This window comes from Bos indicus, chromosome 6 (assembly GCF_029378745.1).
Source record: "Bos indicus isolate NIAB-ARS_2022 breed Sahiwal x Tharparkar chromosome 6, NIAB-ARS_B.indTharparkar_mat_pri_1.0, whole genome shotgun sequence".
NCBI classification, from domain to species: domain Eukaryota; kingdom Metazoa; phylum Chordata; class Mammalia; order Artiodactyla; family Bovidae; genus Bos; species Bos indicus.
In genome coordinates, this window is record NC_091765.1 from 46,777,502 (window position 1) to 46,797,805 (window position 20,304).

Below are 20,304 nucleotides of genomic sequence, written 5' to 3' on the forward strand. Positions count from 1 at the left end.
AATACCAGACCCCTGACCTGCCTCTTGAGAAATCTGTATGCAGGTCAAGAAGCAACAGTTAGAACTTGGCATGGAACAACAGACTGGTTCCAAATTGGAAAGGAGTACATCAAGGCTGAATATTGTCACCCTGCTTCTTTAAACTTATATGCAGGATATATCATGTGAAATGCCAGGCTGGATGAAGCACAAGCCGGAATCAAGATTGCCAGATATGCAAATGACACCACCCTTATGGCAGAAGAGTGAAGGAGAACTAAAGAGCCTCTTGATGAAAGTGAAAGAGGAGAGTGAAAAAGTTGGCTTAAAACTCACCATTCAGAAAACATGGCATCTGGTCCCATCACTTCATGGTAAATAGAGGGAAACTGGGTATCAGATCCTTGGGAATTCTCCATAGTATCTTCTTGATTTTTCTATACGTCTAAAACTCTAGTAAAAAATCAAGTCTACTAAAAAAAAAAAGATAAACAGTGGAGACTTTATTTTTGGAAACAGTGAGACTTTATTTTGGGGGGGGCCTATGTTTTTGGGTTGCCATTTCTTTCTCTAGGATTTACCCTTATAATATTTCTCACTGCCTTCTAGGAAACCTTCAATGACTGCCAGTTGCCTAGTAAATGATGTTCCTACTCCAAAGCCCACCATGAAGGGTAATTACTTTCTGTCCCCAGCAGAGACGATTCCACTCCATCAGTCTCTGCTGTCTTATAACTGCCCTTTGTGCCCATCCAAGTGAAGCATTTTGCCTTTCCTATTGTGTCTTTAACACTTTTGGTTTTGCTGTCATGGAAAGCCCTCTGCTTGTTCTGTATTATGTAAATCCCATTTATTTTGTGTCAGCTTAGATGGCATCTCTTTGCTGAGGTTTTTATTACTCCTGTTGAAAGGATTTCTCCCTCTTTTGAACTCTGGTAGCACACTATCCCTGGAGGAGGGCATGACAACCCAGACTTTATGTAGCAGAAACTTAGTTTATAATGAATCAGTAAGAAAAGGCATTTCCCATCTTTTCTTACAGTATTTATTTAACAGATGTTTACTGAATGCCCGTGAGTAAAAGACACTCTGCTGTGTGCTGTGGAGATGCAGAAATAAATTAGATGGAGATTCTGCCTTCAGGAAACTACATGATTTGATCATTGAAATAAGACTTGGACACATGTATCTGTAACACAAGGTAGAAAGTGCTGCCTGCCAAAGGGAAGGTGGCCAGGAAATCTGGGCTGATAAGGGGAAGAGACTTCTTTTACTGCGTCAGCCTTTTCCCGAGTGTTTTATGCCGAATCCTCACCCTGAGAGATGCTCCACAAAAGGGGGTTCCAGGGACAAGTAAATTTGCAAATGGAAGCACACATTGCCTTCCTCTTATTGAATCACAATTTATTTTATTTTTTTTTAGTAGACTTGATTTTTTACAAGAGTTTTAGGTGTATAGAAAAATTGAGAAGATACTATGCAGAATTCCCAAGGATCTGATACCCAGTTTGCCTTATTAACTTCTTACATTACTATGTACATTCATTATACTTAGTGAACTGATATTAATACCATAGCTAAAGTTCTACTTTATTCAATAGATTCCCTTAGTTTTAACCTCATGTCCTTTTTCTGTTTTAGGAATCCATCCAGCACACCACATTGCATTTGGTTGCCATGTCTCCTTAGCCTCCTCTTGGCTATGACATTTTCTCAGACTTCCCTTGTTTTTGATGACCTTGACAGTTTTGAGAAGTACCCGTCAGGTATTTTGTAGAATATCCCTCTCTTGGAACTCATCAGATGTTTTTCTCATGATTAGACTGGGGTTGTGAGTTTTTTGTAGGAAGATCACAGACATAAAGTGCCATTTATATTGATTAAATTGTATCATCATTCATACTATCAACATGATATATCACTGTTGATGTTGACCTTTATTGCCTGATTGAGATACTAATTGTGAGGTTTTTTTCCACTGTAAAGTTACTGCCCCTCTCCCACCTTCAGTTCAGTTCAGTTCAGTCGCTCAGTCGTGTCCGACTCTTTGCGACCCCATGAATCGCAGCACGCCAGGCCTCCCTGTCCATCACCAACTCCCGGAGTTCACCCAGACTCACGTCCATCGAGTCAGTGATGCCATCCAGCCATCTCATCCTCTGTCGTCCCCTTCTCCTCCTGCCCCCAATCCCTCCCAGCATCAGAGTCTTTTCCAATGAGTCAACTGTTCGCTTGAGGTGGCCAAAGTACTGGAGTTTCAGCTTTAGCATCATTCCTTCCCAAGAAATCCCAGGGCTGATCTCCTTGAGAATGGACTGGTTGGATCTCCTTGCAGTCCAAGGGACTCTCAAGAGTCTTCTCCAACACCACAGTTCAAAAGCATCAATTCTTCGGCGCTCAGCCTTCTTCACAGTCCAACTCTCACATCCATACATGACCACAGGAAAAACCATAGCCTTGAGTAGACAGACCTTTGTTGGCAAAGTAATGTCTCTGCTTTTCAATACGCTATCTAGGTTGGTCATAACTTTCCTTCCAAGGAGTAAGTGTCTTTTAATTTCATGGCTGCAGTCACCATCTGCACTGATTTTGGAGCCCAAAAAAATAAAGTCTGACACTGTTTCCACTGTTTCCCCATCTATTTCCCATGAAGTGATGGGACCGGATGCCATGATCTTTGTTTTCTGAATGTTGATCTTTAAGCCAACTTTTTCACTCTCCACTTTCACTTTCATCAAGAGGCTTTTGAGTTCCTCTTCACTTTCTGCCATAAGGGTGGTGTCATCTGCATATCTGAGGTTATTGATATTTCTCCCGGCAATCTTGATTCCAGCTTGTGTTTCTTCCAGTCCAGCATTTCTCATGATGTACTCTGCATATAAGTTAAATAAGCAAGGTGACAATATACAGCCTTAACGTACTCCTTTTCCTATTTGGAACTAGTCTGTTGTTCCATGTCCAGTTCTAACTGTTGCTTCCTGACCTGCATACAGATTTCTCAAGAGGCAGGTCAGGTGGGCTGGTATTCCCATCTCTTGAAGAATTTTCCACAGTTTATTGTGATCCACACAGTCAAAGGCTTTGGCATAGTCAATAAAACAGAAGTAGATGTTTTTCTGGAACTCTCTTGCTTTTTCCATGATCCAGTGGATGTTGGCAATTTGATCTCTGGTTCCTCTGTCTTTTCTAAAACCAGCTTGAAGGAAGTCACAGTTCATACTTAAGGAAGAGAAATTATGTTCTACCTCCCTGAGCAGGGGAATATCTACAAAAAGTATTTAGAATTCTTCTGCATCGGAGAGTTGTCTTCTCTCCCCCATTTATTTACTTATTCAGTCATTTATTTGTATCAATATAGACTCATGAATATTTATTAGATACTTTGGTTTTTAATCTAATGCTCCTTAATTTTGCTTACAATTTCTTTTGGTGTGTTAATGGCTCAGAGAGGCTCTTCAGTAGAGAAACAGTTTAATTTTTATTTAACCTAGTGCTGTTCAGACGTATGTGACATATTTCCATGTAAAGTACTTTGGGAACTACTTTGCTACACCTTTCACAGAAAGCAGTATTTGAAGAAATTTATATGCAGTGTGATAAATCTAAATTCACAAGTTTACATGTGAAATAATAGTAGTAAGCACATAGAGCTCTAATTATGTGCCAGGTACCATTCAAGTATTCACTCATTTAATATTTATGTCGACTGTATGAGATGAGTTACATTTATGGTCTCAGAGAGTGCCAGCTTCACAAAACTACTAAGTGGAAGACTTGGAATTTGAACTTGGACAGCCACTCCAGAATTTGCACTACCTGATTCTTTTCAGCCTTTCTGTATCCAGTCCAGAAATGCTCAAACTCAGGATGAGCTGTGTGGTTGAATTTATCCTGTTTTCTGTCAATCCAGTAACCTTAGTAAAGTTGAGAATTTTGCTAGTTTCATATTACTTCAATTATCATCTCCTTCCTAACTGGTCCTTCTGCCTTCTGTATTGTCACTCCATTTCTTAAAACTTCCAAGACTTTTAGGATAGAGCTTCAGTTCCTTACTTTTGCTTAAAAATCTATACATTATCTTGCCCCATTTTACTGTTCAGGTCTCATCCCTTGCCTTCTCTTACTGTCCCTCCCCTTCCTGCCACTCCATTTCCACACACAGGTACCTTCTCTCTCTCTTCATCTCCTTGGTGTCCTCCAGCAGGAGAACCTGTGCTCATACCGTCACTCCTACCCCAGACTGCCTCCCCTCGAACCCCACGTGTTTCTGGCTAACTTCTACACATTTTTCAGGTATTGGGTTAGATGATGGTTTCTTTAGGAAGGCTTTCTGACCCCTCGCTCTCAGATACGCAGATACTTTTCCTGTATCTCCAGTCCTCCACACGAGAGGCACCCTGACCTTCCTATCACAATACTTGGGTTGTCTGTATGATCACTAGATTCTGTAGAGCAGAACCAGTGTCTCTCTTCCCGCATTGTATCTGCAACCTCTGGCATGGTGCCCGGCCCATGGTAGACACTCAATAGATTTTTTTTTTTTTAAATGATGAATGAATTACATAATGAAAAGTGGAAATGTTCCCTTTAGGAAAATATTTATACCCTTATTTTGAGTAACTTCACTTCTTGAGCCTTCTCTAAAGAAAAAAATCAGAGATAATAGTAAAAAATTTAAAGGCATCTAAAGAAAGCAATAGGGCCTGCTTAAATGTAACAGCGAATCTCCAAAAGACAGTTTTACACAGGCATCAAAAATGGCATTTTCAGAGAAGTATAATGAGGTGACAGAGAAGGCAATGGCACCCCACTCCAGTACTCTTGCCTGGAAAATCCCATGGACGGAGGAGCCTGGTAGGCTGCAGTCCCTGGGGTCGCTAAGAGTCGAACACGACTGAGTGACTTCACTTTCACTTTTCACTTTGATGCATTGGAGAAGGAAATGGCAACCCACTCCAGTGTTCTTGCCTGGAGAATCCCAGGGACGGGGGAGCCTGGTGGGCTGCCGTCTATGGGGTCGCACAGAGTCGGACACGACTGAAGTGACTTAGCAGTAGCAGCAGCATAATGAGGTGAAATTGCATATGATATAATCTCCATTCAAAAAAGCAAACTATAAAACAATATAATTCTACTTTAATTAAGTGTATATATATCCAAGTGCATATATACACACATATACATCTCAGTTGTACACATACATGCATAGAAAAAATGAAGAGAATAAAGTGGTAACACTGGTTATTTTTGACTGGTGGAAATTTATGAGTGCTTATTTATTATTTTATTCTTTATATATTATATGGTTTTTCATATTATCTTGAATAAATGTATATTCTTTATTATCATAGAATTACTAAAGCCTTTTTCCATTAGAAAGCTGGGTTATTATTATTTTGTTTTACTTTATTCATTTCAGTGTGAAGAAAGTAATTTAAACTTATGAAAAAATTTTATAATTTCATAAGTTTTGCATGCTGTGTATTTGTTACATTGTTTTTAATGACTTATTTATTTTCATTACTATGAAAAAGAAGCAAGATGATAATAATACCCATTTAAAGATTTCAGTAGAATTGCAATTCTTTTGAGAATCTTTTACCTCTCATGGCTTAGAAACTACCTTATTTATAAAATTCTTGAAATCCTTTGAGTTAATACCATAGTTTTCAATTATTAGGGAAACTGATTAGAAAGCAACAATAATTTCATTTAGAGAGGATATGGGTTTAAGTAAAAGGTAATGTCTTTCTATTTAAACATTTTAAATGTAAAAGACCATCCATTTTCCTTTTAAATAACATTTTAAAAAATCTTTATTTTGTAAGTCGTTGGGATAGAAACTTTTACTTTCTTCTTATTTTATATTGGCGCACTATCATTTTTCAATAACTTATTTGCTACTTCAACTTTTTATTGGGTGCTAGGTACACACTGAAATTTTTATTTAAATAATAGCATAGCATCAACTATGAATTTTTAGCATTTATCTTTGAGACGTAGGGCTTATTTATTCATTTCCACAGGTAGAGAAAAATTATGTACCTATAGAACTGGAGCTGGAGCTAGAGTGGACTTTCACATTTATCCAGTCTAACCTCTGGAGCTCATCTCCTTTTGATGGAGAACTGGAAACAAGAAATTCACAATTTTAACCCATTTTGACTAAGTCTTTTAATTGTTGGAAAGTTTCGTTAAATGGTTATAAGCTCCTTATAACATTTACTCACTGGTCTGAGCTTTGTGCTTTGTAGATATAAAGCATTGAATACATGATAATCAGTGAGACAAAGAAATGAATAAATACCACTTAATCAAGATTAGAGTTCTTTAGGGAACCTAAAGGATGACCCCACTTAAAAACAGCCGCTTGCTTCATCTTGGATTTCCCCTCATTGTCAGGATATTCTGTTACTGTTTCTAATGTCTGTGGAAATGATTTTGTTGACTAAGACTTTTATGAAATGACTTCTGACCATCTGACTGAAGTTCTTGCAAAGAGTACCTTGGAAAATTCCTGACAACCTTTCATAGATATGGAACAGGGAATAGGGAAGACAAGGCCAACCACTGGGGTCACTCTTCTTTCATTATTTCAGGATGTGATGTGTTCTGTGGACAGCTAGAAGTTGTGATATACCTAGCTTCCTATTGCGTGCCTATTGTTTTACATTTTTATGGTTTTTTATGTATAGATTGGTATAGCCCTAATGAACTTTTTGCAACTTATCCATATTATTTGTTTCTGTCTTATCCTTCTCACCCTCACTACAGGGATAGCTGTTTTATTCATCTTTTAATGGCATATGTTTAATAAGAGCCCAGTAAATATTTGTTGAATCAATATATTTTCCTTATTTGAAAACTCAGCTATTAACCTCATGTCCACCTGTTCTAGCCTTAAAATTTTGAATTTTCTGAGTTGAACATCCTTTTCCTCTTTCTCTCAGTTTTTCATCTTGTTCTTTCTTCTCTTCTGGATCATTTCCACGTTTTTGCTTTAGTTGTGGAACACAATAAAAAATGATGAATAAAGTTTTGTTCAGCATTGCTTTAGTTCTTAATATTCTTTTCCATTCTACTCTCAGGTGTTGTTTTAAAAAGTTTCCCATTTGTAAAAATGAGGGTAATGATACATTACTCACAGGATTAATAAAATAACATATGGTAAACACATGTAAGTCACTTAGCTCTATTTTTTTCATTCAGAATGCTTGCTTCTAATATCTAATTTCTTTTTTAAAAGATTTTATTGGAGTATAGTTGATTTACAATGTTGTGTTAGCTTCTGCTCTTCAGCAAGGTGAATGAGTTCTATACATATACATATATCCACTGTTTTTTAGATTTTTTTCCCATATAGAGAATTACAGAGTATCAAGAAGAGTTCCCTATGCCATACAGTAGGTCCTTATTAGTTTATTATTGTTGTTAATCACTAAGTCATGTCCGACTCTTTGCAACCACATGGACTGCAGCATGCCAGGCTTCCCTGCCCTTCACTGTCTCCTGGAGTTTGCCCCAATTCATGTCCATTGAGTCAGTGATGGTATCTAACCATCTCATCCTCTGCTGCCCGCTTCTCCTTTGCCTTGAATCTTTCCCAGCATCAGGGTCTTTTCCAATTATTTGGCTCTTTGGATCAGGTCTATTTTATATGTAGTAGTTTGTATATGTCTATCTCAATCTCCCAATTTATCCCTCCCCTCACTTATTCTCTGGTAACCATAAGTTTGTTTTCTCTAATTTCTTTTCTGTGAAATTTTTTTCTTAAGTAGTTTCTCTGTATATTACATCTAACATTAAATTTGGTAAGTTGAAATACTTGGTAAGTGGGATAGTTATTTAGGAGAACTGTGATTTATCACTTAAAGTTTTACTTTGTCAAAACTCCTGAAGAGATGTTTTTGTCAGAGTGATTTTCTAAAGAATAAGTTAAATATGCTTCAGAATATCTTATTAACATATAATTATAGAAAGTATTCTATTTTAAATGGACTTTATGTCTGTGTTTTCAGTAGGTTTTATGCTGTATTAAAATTATGTATTGCAGTCTTACAAATATGTACGGTATATATTATGAGCCACACATTGATGTCTGTTGTAACTTTTATTTTTATATCTGAGAGTTATTTTCTTTTTATCAACTCAGGAGTCCTCTTATTAGTGGTTGAAAATGATAATTTTTGTAATCATAATTCAATAGCTAGAAATTTAGTTCTTTTATATAATAGGATACATAATAAAAAATCAGGGATTGGATTTTTAATCTTTATGCAAGTTTTATTTTTATAGTAATGACTGAATTAAAATTCAGTTCAGTTCAGTCACTCAATTATGTCCGACTCATTGTGACCCCATGGACTGCAGCACACCAGACTTCTCTGTCCATCACCAGCTCCCAGAGCCTACTCAAACTCATGTCCATCACGTCAGTGATGCCATTCGACCATCTCATCCTCTGTCATCCCCTTCTCCTCCCACCTTCAGTCTTTCCCAGCATGAGGATCTTTTCAAATGAGTCAGTTCTTCACATCAGGTGAAGTATTGGAGGTTCAGCTTCAGCATCAGTCCTTCCAATGAATATTCAGGACTGATCTCCTTTAGGATGGACTGGTTGGATCTCTTTGCAATCCAAGGAACTCTCAAGAGTTTTCCAACACCACAGTTCAAAAGCATCAGTTCTTCGGTGCTCACTTTCTTTATAGTCTAACTCTCATATCTGTACAGAACTACTGGGAAAACCATAGCCTTGACTAGATGGACCTCTGTTGGTAAAGTAATGTCTCTGCTTTTAAATATGCTGTCTAGGTTGGTCATAGGTTTTCTTCCAAGGAGCAAGTGTCTTTTAATTTCATGGCTGCAGTGATTTTGGAGCCCAAAACAATAAAGTCTGACACTGTTTCCTCATCTATTTGCCGTAAAGTGATGGGACCAGATGCCATGTTTTCTGAATGGTGAGTTTTAAGCCAACTTTTTCACTCTCCTCTTTCACTTTCATCAAGAGGCTCTTTAGTTCTCCTTTGCTTTCTGCCATAAGGGTGGTGTCGTCTGCATATCTGAAATTATTGATATTTCTCCCGGCGATCTTGATTCCAGCTTGTGCTTCATCCGGCCCAGCGTTTTACATGATGGACTCTGCATATACGTTTAAATAAGCGGGGTGACAATATACAGCCTTGATGTACTCCTTTCCCAATTTGGAACCAGTCTGTTTGTTCCATGTCTAGTTCTAACTGTTGCTTCTTGACCTGCATACAGGTTTCTCAAGAGGCAGTTCAGGTGGTCTGGTATTCCCATCTCTTTCAGAATTTTCCACAGTTGATTGTGATCCACACAGTCAAAGGCTTTGGCATAGTCAATAAAGCAAAAGTAAATGTTTTTCTGGAACTCTCTTGCTTTTTCTAGGATCTAGCAGATATTGGCAATTTGATCTCTTGTTCTACCTTTTCTAAATCCAGCTTGAACATCTGGAAGTTCATGGTTCCTGTACTGTTGAAGCCTGGCTTGAAGAATTTTGAGCATTACTTTGCTAGTGTGTGAGATGAGTACAATTGTGTGGTAGTTTGAGCATTCTTTGTCATTGCCCTTCTTTGGGACTGGAATGAAACGGACCTTTTCCAGTCCTGTGGCCACTGCTGAGTTTTCCAGATTTGCTGGCATATTGAGTGCAACACTTTCACAACACCATATTCTAGGATTTGAAATAGCTCAACTGGAATTCTATCACCTCCACTAGCTTTGTTTGTAGTGATGCTTCCTAAGGCCCACTTGACTTCACATCCCAGGATGTCTGGCTCTAGGTGAGTGATCACACCATTGTGGTTATCTGGGTCATGAAGATCTTTTTTGTCTATTCCTCTGTGTATTCTTGCCACCTCTTCTTAATATCTTCTGTTTCTGTTAGGTCCATACCATTTCTGTCCTTTATTGTGCTCATAATAGCATGAAATGTTCCCTTGGGGTCTCTAATTTTCTTGAAGAGATCTCTAGTCTTTCCCATTCTATTGTTTTCCTCTATTTCTTTGCATTGATCACTGAGGAAGGCTTCCTTATCTCTCCTTGCTATTCCCTGGAAATCTGCATTCAAATGGGTATATCTTTCCTTTTCTCCTTTGCCTTTAGCTTCTCTTCTTTTCTCAGCTATTTGTAAGGCCTCCTCAGACAACCATTTTGCCTTTTTGCGTTTCTTTTCTTGGGGATGGTCTTGATCACTGCCTCCTGTACAATGTCATGAACCTCCGTCCATAGTTCTTCAGGCACTCTATCAGATCTAATCCCTTTAATCTATTTGTCACCTCTACTGTATGATTGTAAGGGATTTGATTTAGGTCATACTTGAGTGGTCTAGTGGTTTTCCCTACTTTCTTCAATTTAAGTCTGAATTTGGCAATAAGGAGTTCATGATCTGAGCCACAGTCAGCTCCTGGTCTTGTTTTTGCTTACTGTATAGAGCTTCTCCATCTTTGTCTGCAAAGAATATAATCAATCTGATTTCGGTGTTGACCATCTGGTGATGTCCATGTGTAGAGTCTTCTCTTGTGTTGTTAAGGTTCTAATACTTGCTCCCCCAACCCCCACAATCTGGATTTGAGGGAGCAAGTGGCAGAAAGCTTATTAAAGGAAATTACTTTTAAGCCAAGATATGAAAGTTGAGTTAGATTTTTCCAGATAAATTTGGGATAAGAATGTTGAGGGTGGAAGTGGGTTGTATTATACTAACTAAAGTTTGGTCATGAATAATATACCCAAATATATTTGAAGTCCTGCATCTAAGAGAACTCTTTATAGGAAAAAGAAAAGAGAGAGAAAAAAATTGAAAACAAACTAGTAAACAGAATTAGTTTGGACTGTATTTTATGAAATTTATTGAGTATTCTTTTATTCTTGAAAACCTATTTCTATATATTTAGTAAACTAAGTCTTATGCATTTCACACAGCTTTGTATTTCTCTTATAGATGATTTTTTTCCTGTTCATTCATTACTTTGGCAGTTGTACCAAAATTTTTCTAAATACTTGCAGCATAACTAAGAGTAGAAATCTGTTCAATTATTGAAAACTTATTATGTGCTCGATAAAGTGTGATATGTGCTATGATAGGTGAAGGAAGAGATATTGTGAGAATCTGTAGGCAAAGGCACTAATATTATCTGAGTGGGGGCCAGGTAAGAGCAGGCTTAATAGAGGTGAAGACCTGAATGGTGAATATAATTTATTCAGATAACATAGGAATAAGTATGTTGGGATAAGAGTAGAGCATGGAGAGTTTATTCCAGATAGAGAGTAATATATCTAGATACGTATGTTAATGAAGAAACTCTGAATAATGATAGCTGTAGTAAAAACTATCAGTTATTGAATGATTATTATCATTGTGTCACTGTTCAAAGTACTTTACATCTTTAATTTTTATAGCAATCACGTAAAGGAGGTATTATTATTCTATTTAATATTATCTGATTTTAGCTGTCTTTTATAGATAATATAATATATAGTTATCTCCATTTCTCCTCATTTGGTCTAAATTTTGGAGCTTTGGTATTATTCTGTTTTTTGTGAGTCAGAAGTGGCCAGTGCTAAAAGACCAAAAAATTATGGTGTTTTAACTTGGCATTAAAGAGAATAATTTACTGAAGTATGATGTATACGGATGATCAATTTATGACTGACCATTAAAGTTAACTTATTATTTCAAGTTTATGACAAATACCAGGGACAAAGAAGAATGTAATCGATATGGTGAGAAAACAGTGAGACCAATCTAGATTGTGACACATTCCAAAAGACATCTGCCTTGGACTGCTCAAAAAAGCCAGTATGAAAAAGAAAAGGAGAAAAGCACACTAGATTAAGCTATACAGAAAGAGACATAACAACCAAATGTAATGCATTAATTTTTAATGGATCCAGGATTTAAAAAGATATAAAGACATTTTGGGGGATAATTGGAAATTATTGAATATGGGCTAAGATGATATGAAATATTATTTTTAGTTTTCTCAGGTGTCATAGTGGTATTGTGGTTATGTAAGAGAAGGTTCTTATTCTTTTTTTTTGAAACCTGGACAGTCATTTTATTACATTACTTGATGCTATAAATTCCTTGCTATTTCATTATCCTACTTTATTTTTTTTAATTTAATTTTATTTAACTTTACAATATTGTATTGGTTTTGCCATATATCAAAATGAATCTGCCACAGGTATACATGTGTTCCCCATCCTGAACCCTCCTCCCTCCTCCCTCCCCATACCCTCACTCTGGGTCATCCCAGTGCACCAGCCCCAAGCATCCGGTATCATGCATGGACCCTGGACTGGCGACTCGTTTCATATATGATATTATACATATTTCAATGCCATTCTCCCAAATCATCCCACCCTCTCCCTCTCCCACAGAGTCCATAAGACTGTTCTATACATCAGTGTCTCTTTTGCTGTCTCGAATACAGGGTTATTGTTACCATCTTTCTAAATTCCATATATATGCGTTAGTATACTGTATTGGTGTTTTTCCTTCTGGCTTACTTCACTCTGTATAATAGGCTCCAGTTTCATCCACCTCATTAGAACTGATTCAAATGTATTCTTTTTAATAGCTGAGTAATACTCCATTGTGTATATGTACCACAGCTAGGTTCTTATTCTTAAAAAATTCATAGTGAAGTATTTAGGGTGAAAGATGTTTGGAAAATTACAATATAATAATTTCTATAAAATTTTATTTTACTAGGTCATTAATGGGAGTCTCAAGTATGAAAGATTTATAAAGTACTTAAATATAACTTACCTTTTTTTAAAAATCTGCTATTTCCACATCTGACTTGTTGATTTATTTTTTTAATCTATCTTCATTCCAATCCTCCACTAGAATGTCAGTTCCATGAGGATGGAGACATTTTGTTATTCACAGCACTAAGGATAGTATCTGGCACATAGTAGGCAGTAATCAATATTTGTTGAGTAATCTAGTGAATAAGATAACCAATCTCAAGCAACTTCACCATTTCTATATAACTCATAATGTCTTTAATTTTTTAAAAATCACTTTTGGCACTGTTAACCAAAAATAATAATAGACTGTTCCTTATGTTTCAGGGAAGTTGGGAAAAAAGAATTTTGAAGAGTTTAAATAGTATGTGCACTGAACTGAGTATTCCATTGGCACGAAAGGTACTTTTAACACTTAAGTATTTTATTGTGAATCATGCACTAGCAAGCATCATGAAATTATAACTGTTAGGCAGATTTATCTTTTTTTTTTGTTACTGGTATACAGCTTTTTGAAACCAAAGTCTATAAAAGGTAAATTATGTGGATGTATTTTATATAGTTTTCTATTGCATATGCTATAATGCTTTTTGTAAAAAAAAAAAAAAAAACCTGTATCAAGAATAAATATAGGCTGTACAGTACAGATTATTTGGAGATTTGTCTGTAAAGGTTATAAATGCACTTTAAAGATTTTAATTACCTTTAGTCTCCTTACCCGAATGATTTATCATCTCTCTAGAACTATTTAGATCTAATACTCAACATTTATCTGTAGTTCTGGGCTTTGATAGGGGAGAGATGAAAAGGAGAGAAAAGCCACGTGAGCAATGTTCTGGGTCTTTTATAGCTGTTCAAGAGTAGGAGTGAACAAGTTTCTCTTCACTTCATCCTCCCTACACCTATTTATTCCCTGCTGTTGGACAAGATATAGTGAATGTACATTGGATAATATCCAAGCACAAGTCACTGAAGGCACCAGAAGGATGGTGTAAAAGAGGATAAATTTATATGAAAAACTGTCTAAATATGTAGTATTGTGTAATATACTGTCTTTCATATAGGAAGATGATGCTACTGACTCACAGTCACACTCTCTTGGCCAGCCCCCTTGTGATGCATTTCTGAGATTGCTGGATGGGGTGAGAGATGTAGTATGTGGCTGAGGAGCAGTCTTTCTTTGTGAAATTTTACTGGCCAGCACATGTCATTTGCCTTCTATTTTAGACTCATTAGTACCATATTCTAACCGAGCCATTAAGACTGCATACAATGTAATAGTTAAATAACATTAAATGTAATTCCCAGAAAAGCTAATCATATGTAATGAAATTATTTTTTCTTGTGTTATGGTAGCTTATATAAGCTTTTAGATAAGGTATTGATTCTTATTTTTCAGCTGCATTGCTTAACTTCACAAAACGAAACCAATTTTAAAATTACCTTTTTTAGAGGCCAGTTGGAGAACAGAAAGAACTTCTCAATAAATGGAATGAAATGGGAACCGATGAACCAGGTACATATGAAAAAAATATTTTCAAAATGTGGTAGTGGGAAAAAAATTGTTCTTTTAATTGTGGATCCAAAATAACATTATTAACAAGTTCTTTTTGGAAAGATAGCAACTTCCCTTCTCACTGATTTATTATCATCTTTTTTTTTTTTTTTTGCTTAAACTTCTACTTTGCAGTTTAAAAATTCCCAGCTTTAGTCACTGTGCTCCGTTATTTTGAGAATATTTAAATCAGTTATTTTTTTAATCAGCATTTGAAAACATTTTTATGAAAGGATAAATTAGAATCATTCAGTGGATTTCTTAGGCTCATAATTAAGATAAATCTCAAGCTTTAATTACATTGAGATGTTAAAATGTGTTACATTTTGAAAAGTTTTAAGACCTTTAAAATGTTTTAAAATGTTTTTAAGAATTTATTTTGGTTCATTTTAATGTTTAAAATTGAGTCTATCAATTTTAAAAAACATTTAATGAGTGATAAATATATGTATAAATTAATTATTGATATATGTAAAATAATTGTTTAGGTAGACATGTACATAATTCTTCACCACTCTTTCTTAAAAAATAGCTGGGGCCTGGGGAGGTTGCAGAAAATTTTGAGCCATCATAAAGGAAGCAGTGTGTTATAGAAATTCAGAAGGAAGAATAGTTCAATATAACCTGAGGCTTCCGCAGTGGTTCAGTGGTAAAGAGTTCTCCTGCAATGTAGGAGATGCAGGTTCGATCCCTGAGTGGGGAGTCGCATTTAAGCATGCATGCACAAAGGAAGCAGTGTATTATAGAAAGTTCAAAAGGGAGAGCAGTTCAGTACAACTACAGATTCACTGAGAATTTATTGTTTGTGTTCTAAGTACTTTGAGAATTCTCATGTAGAACTTTCATATGATATTGACATTGTTTTCCAATTCAATTACAAATGCTCCATTACAAATTTATGGAAGAGAGGACTCTTCAATTTCTTCTAGAATATGCTATCTAGACTATCAAGGGAAGGGACTTTCTGTTTTTGTTAGTACAGTGCTTAACACAGTGTATGACAAATAATTGATATTCTGCAAATGTTTGAATTAACCTAGCTGCATAACAATATGAAAGAACCGTTATAATTTATTATTATTAAGGATTTGTATATTGTAACCGAAATTCTACTTTAATCTGTCTTATTAATTCTAGATTTAAGCCTTTTCAGACCTGTTTATGCACCTAAGGATTTTCTTGAGGTAGGTTCTGTTGGTTAAATATATGTATATTAATGAGGTAAAAATGCAAAAGAAATGATGATATTAAAAAACATCTCCAGGCAGAAGAATCACCATATAAGAAGCCCCAGAGCCATGAAAGCAATGGAATAACCTTATCAGATTTGTGTTTGGAAATTGCTCTGGGAAAATACATGGTAGTGTGGAAAGATTAGAGGGAAGTAAATCAAGAAGATTTGATTAAAAATTAGCGACTATAAATCATGTAGCCTGCTGGCTAGCACAATAGGTGCTCAGTGAATCTTTTTCTTTTTTCTTTTTCTCCCTGTTGTAGCAGTTCAGACAAGGCATGATAAAGGTTTGAACTAAGAGAACAGCATTCAAAATGGAAAGACATCAACAGACTTGAATTTAACAAGATGAGAATTTAACAGATTTTTAAAAAGATTTGGGAATTTATTAGATCTAGGGAGTATGAGAAAAAGAAAAGATAAAGATGACCTTTAAGTGTCTAGGTTGGATAACTAGGCAGAGTTAACTTAAGATACAGAATACAGAAAGAGACACAGGTCCATTAGTGAAGATGATGCACTTAATTAAGTTTGAGAGGGTATTGACATTGAAGAGGAACTCTTTAGTAGGCAGTTAGAACTCACTCATTATTTTAATTCACTCATCTTTAATTCCATTTTTTTCTCTTGTACCTTATATGTAATCCACCAGGAAATCCTTTCAGCTTTACGTTTGAAGTATGTCCAGAATCCATTCACTTCTCATCACTGCCATTCCTAAGTTGCTGATCCAAGCTGCCATCTCTTGTCTGGACTATTTCAGAGGCCTCTTAATTGCTCTTACTGCTTCTACACTTCCCCACCTAGAATTTATTTTTAGCAGAGTTTCTAGAGGAAGCCTTGTAAATACTATTCTGAAGAAGCCACTCTTCTGGTATCCAGTGGCTTCTTATCTCATTCTACTTAAAACCCAAAGTCATGACAGTGGCCTAAAACACCCTATTTGATCTGATACCCATCACCTCTCTGAGTTCATCTCCCATTACTTTTCCTCCTGATTTTTCTACTCCAGCTGCTTTAGCTTGCTTACTTTCTCCTGGCTTTCTCCCATTTGAGGGTCTTTGCTCCTTGTTTTCTCTGCCTGCATTGCTTTTCCCCGAGATACTTGTGTGTCCATTCCCTCACATTCCCTTATGTCTTTGCTTAAATGTCATATTCTCAGCATAAACAATATGGTCAATAGTATTGTAATAACTTTGGAGAGATACAGACTTATTGTGGTGATAATTTTATAGTGTATGCAAATGTCAAATCACTTTTAGTACAGTCTGAAACTCACACAATATTGTATGTCAACTGTATTTCAGTTTAAAAAAGAACATTCATGGGAAAAATTTAAACATATACACACACAAAAAAATGTTACCTTCTCACCAGATCCTTCCCTGGCTCACCTCTTGGAACTCCTTATAACCCTTTTCTGCTTTGTTTTTCTCCATAACCTTCAGCATCATATAACATACTGATTTCCTATTTTGCCTATTGCCGCCTTTATTCTGTAACATGGAAGCTTTGTTCCCCGCTGCAACAGTCACACAGAGCCAAATCAGATAACTGAGAAGACATACAAGATTTCAGCCACAAGGATACACCCACATAAAGCTTTCTTTCAGCAAGAGAAAGAAAGCACATGCAAATACAAAGAAATAGAAATTTCCAGTCCCAGCTCCTTTCTCAGTAACACAGGATGCACTTTGCAGCCCTTTCTCAGTTACACAGGATGCACTTTGCCTTTGGGTTATGAATCACCAAGGTACGTGCAAGATACAAGTTACAGCACAAGCTTTCTAATGAGTCTTTTATACCCTACTGGTAATTCAGGTACAAACTATCAATCTATACATTTTCAATAAACAGTAAATAAATTGATATGGAATGCCTCCAGGGGACATTAAGTAGCACATTATAAATGACTAGTTAGTGCATTTCATCCCATTTTGGCCAAGGGTCACTGCTAGATGTCCCTGAAGCTAAGATAGGAGCTACCACAAACCAGCTGCAAGTTGATCCTGTCCTAAACTACTCTCTCTCAAACAGGTGTAACAGTGCTTACCACATAGTTGCTCAGTAAATAAGTGTTGAGTGAATGAGTAAATGAATGATTTAATCTTTTGCATTTTTTTTTTTTTCTGAACCTGTTTTCTCAGATACAAGTTTGCCAGCATTGTTAGAAATCATTTCGAGCCTTTTAGAATTATAAACAGTCTCCTTTTAACTTAAAAGAGAAGTTACTTTGTTTTGAAACTGCCTTTATACTGCTAGTGTTATTTCTCTTAGATTATTAAAGGTTTCTCTCAAACTCATCCCTTTCCTAGCACTTAAATTTCATATAATTCTTATATAATTAACTTTATGTTTTCTTCTTAATAATCATAGCACTCTGTTTACTTAAGGACTATTGCTAAATTGATTCTTTTATTAGTCATACTGAGATTCTTCTTTAGCTCAAGAAAAGTTTTCTATAATCACTTCCTTATCGTTTCTGCTTTTCTAATATTTTTTTCTTTTCTATTGCCCATGTATTCATAGTTTTTCTTTTCAATTCTATGTTTTTAAGTTTTCCATGCACTGTGATCCCTTATTTGCATAATTAGACTAAAATTGTATTGTGCTATATTAGTCTATATTTAACACTGTTGGTTCTTTGCTAAAACATTTTTAAAAAATAAATTCCTTTGATATTTTTAGCTTTGATTTAGTGTTTGAAATTTTAGGCAACTCTTTTGCACTTGTGATATATTTAATTTTGTCAGCCATTAGTTATCAGGTTATTAATGCCTACTTCAGATATGCTGGTGTTTCTGTCATTATAATCTTCACTGAATTCTTGGTTTCTTTCCCTTCAGAGTTGCAGTTTAAAAATATTTTTGGAAATTATTATTATTTTCTCCCTAAAATACATGTTGTTAGAAAAATAAGAAAACACATATAAGAAGAAAATTTAAAACAAAAATTACTTATAATATCATCATACAGCAATAAACACTACTGTAATTTTTAATTTAATAAACATTGTGTTATTTATTAATTGTGGCATATTTAACTATATTTTATATACATAAAACATAATTTATATAGGTAATTTCCTCTACCGTAATGTTTAAGTAGTCTTAAACATCTTAAATGTCTAGTATTGAATGTCTTAAAATATTAAATGCATAATATTTTTCTGTTATAAACAACACTTCCTTTACCTTTTTTTTTGCACTATCTCTGCAAGCAGTTTTAATTATTTCCATAATCATACTCACAGGAGTGAGATTCATAGATTAAAGGATACGCAAATATCCAAGATTTTTAATTTTGAAAAATATTTCTTGTTAGTTTGGCTTCTGAAAAAGTTTTTTTTTACCTTTGGATTTGATTTAGAAGCAATACCATATGATGTTATTCCACTGTCTTTCTAGAAACTTTTCAGCATCTATTTTTAAAAGTGTTAGAGTTGGTTCTGAAGTTTTTCCCTGGCAAATACTGAAATCAAGCAGTTTAAATTTTTCTGTCATTTTTCCTTGTAAAATATTATATTCAAACAATTTTAATTTTTTCGTAACATCAAAAAGTTTTTCTTTATAACTGAAATTTTAACTTTTTAGTATTTGATAGGTCATCTGTTGGAATATTAAATTGAAAACATGTTTATGGTATTTCAACATTTTAACTCAATTTTATAGTGTTCAGAATGTGATTAAAGTATAAGCATAACCCAAATAATTTTTAATTTTGTGATATACTAAGAATATCACTGCCAATTTTATAAGTGTGAATTTTGTATAAAGAAACTAACCAATTTCGTTGGATTTGTTTTTAAAGGTATTAATTAATCTTCGCAACCCAAATTATGAAAGTGGTGATTCTCTTAGTTTCAGGACTCATTTGGGTTTAATCCAAGTTCCTCTCAAAGTAAAAGACATCCCTGAATTGGTAAGTATAGGTAGTTCAAAATAAATTAATATATTTTAGAGGGTAACCATTGGAAAAATATTTTAGTTCAACATATATTTAAAGTAGTAGGACAATCTGCTCACTAAATAAATGAATAAAGTGAAAATTTTCTTTTTTATTGTAAATATGTTCTGTAGAGAGTGAGTTGCTTTGCTAGTAGGATTAAAGGTGAGTTTTCATTGACCTATAAATGCTTTTGCTTAATTCTTATTTTAATAAACAGCATAGACTCATAAGACCTCTTATTGGGATTTCAGTGCCTGATGTGTAGCTATAAAACTGATTGAAACAAATTGTGAATTTTATTTAAAAATTTTAAGGAATATACATTCATTTATTTCAACCAACCTTTCTTTAAGCTCCTAATATGGAAGACACTGAGGGAGATAAAAGAACATAAGATGAGTTAAAGACTATCTTTGCTCTGCAGATTGTCACATTTTGGTAAGGAAATTAGTTTTAAAATAGAATAATTGTAGTAAAGTGGAGAGATTTCCTTACAAAGAAGTTAAGAAATTACCACCAGTCTTTCTTTTGTTAATTACCCCAAAATAGTAAGGAGCGCAGAAATGTAAATATTGTCTTTGGTGAAACTAAGAAACAACTAAATTTTAAAGTATTAACATAGAGAACTGATGGGAGAATGAGGAATGACTCAGACGTGAAGAAGAAGATCAAGCCTTATTGCTTCTGAAAGGTGGGAGGTATGGATGAGAAGTGTGATGGTAATCAATTTATTACCTTTCAGCTCCAAATCTACCTTTTAAAAAAATTGAACTATGGTTGCTTTACAATATTGTATTAGTTTTAGGTGTACAGC

The 20,304-nt window shown here is 35.0% G+C and overlaps 1 protein-coding gene across 5 annotated transcripts in view; it reads left to right on the top strand.

Annotated features, from left to right (window-relative positions):
* The window catches only part of TBC1D19 (TBC1 domain family member 19), a 156,936-nt gene that overhangs the window by 40,770 nt on the left and 95,862 nt on the right, over nt 1-20,304 (top strand). For 3 of the 5 annotated variants that reach the window (XM_019962555.2, XM_070791250.1, XM_070791252.1), the window contains exons 5-8: nt 13,081-13,155; nt 14,206-14,269; nt 15,446-15,492; nt 19,353-19,463. In XM_019962555.2, the coding sequence (XP_019818114.2) occupies nt 13,081-13,155; nt 14,206-14,269; nt 15,446-15,492; nt 19,353-19,463 (297 nt within the window). Of the gene's footprint in view, nt 1-1,620; nt 1,746-8,181; nt 8,937-13,080; nt 13,156-14,205; nt 14,270-15,445; nt 15,493-19,352; nt 19,464-20,304 lie in introns of those variants that run through there. The other 2 variants (XM_070791251.1, XM_070791253.1) reach the window with 2 other exon arrangements.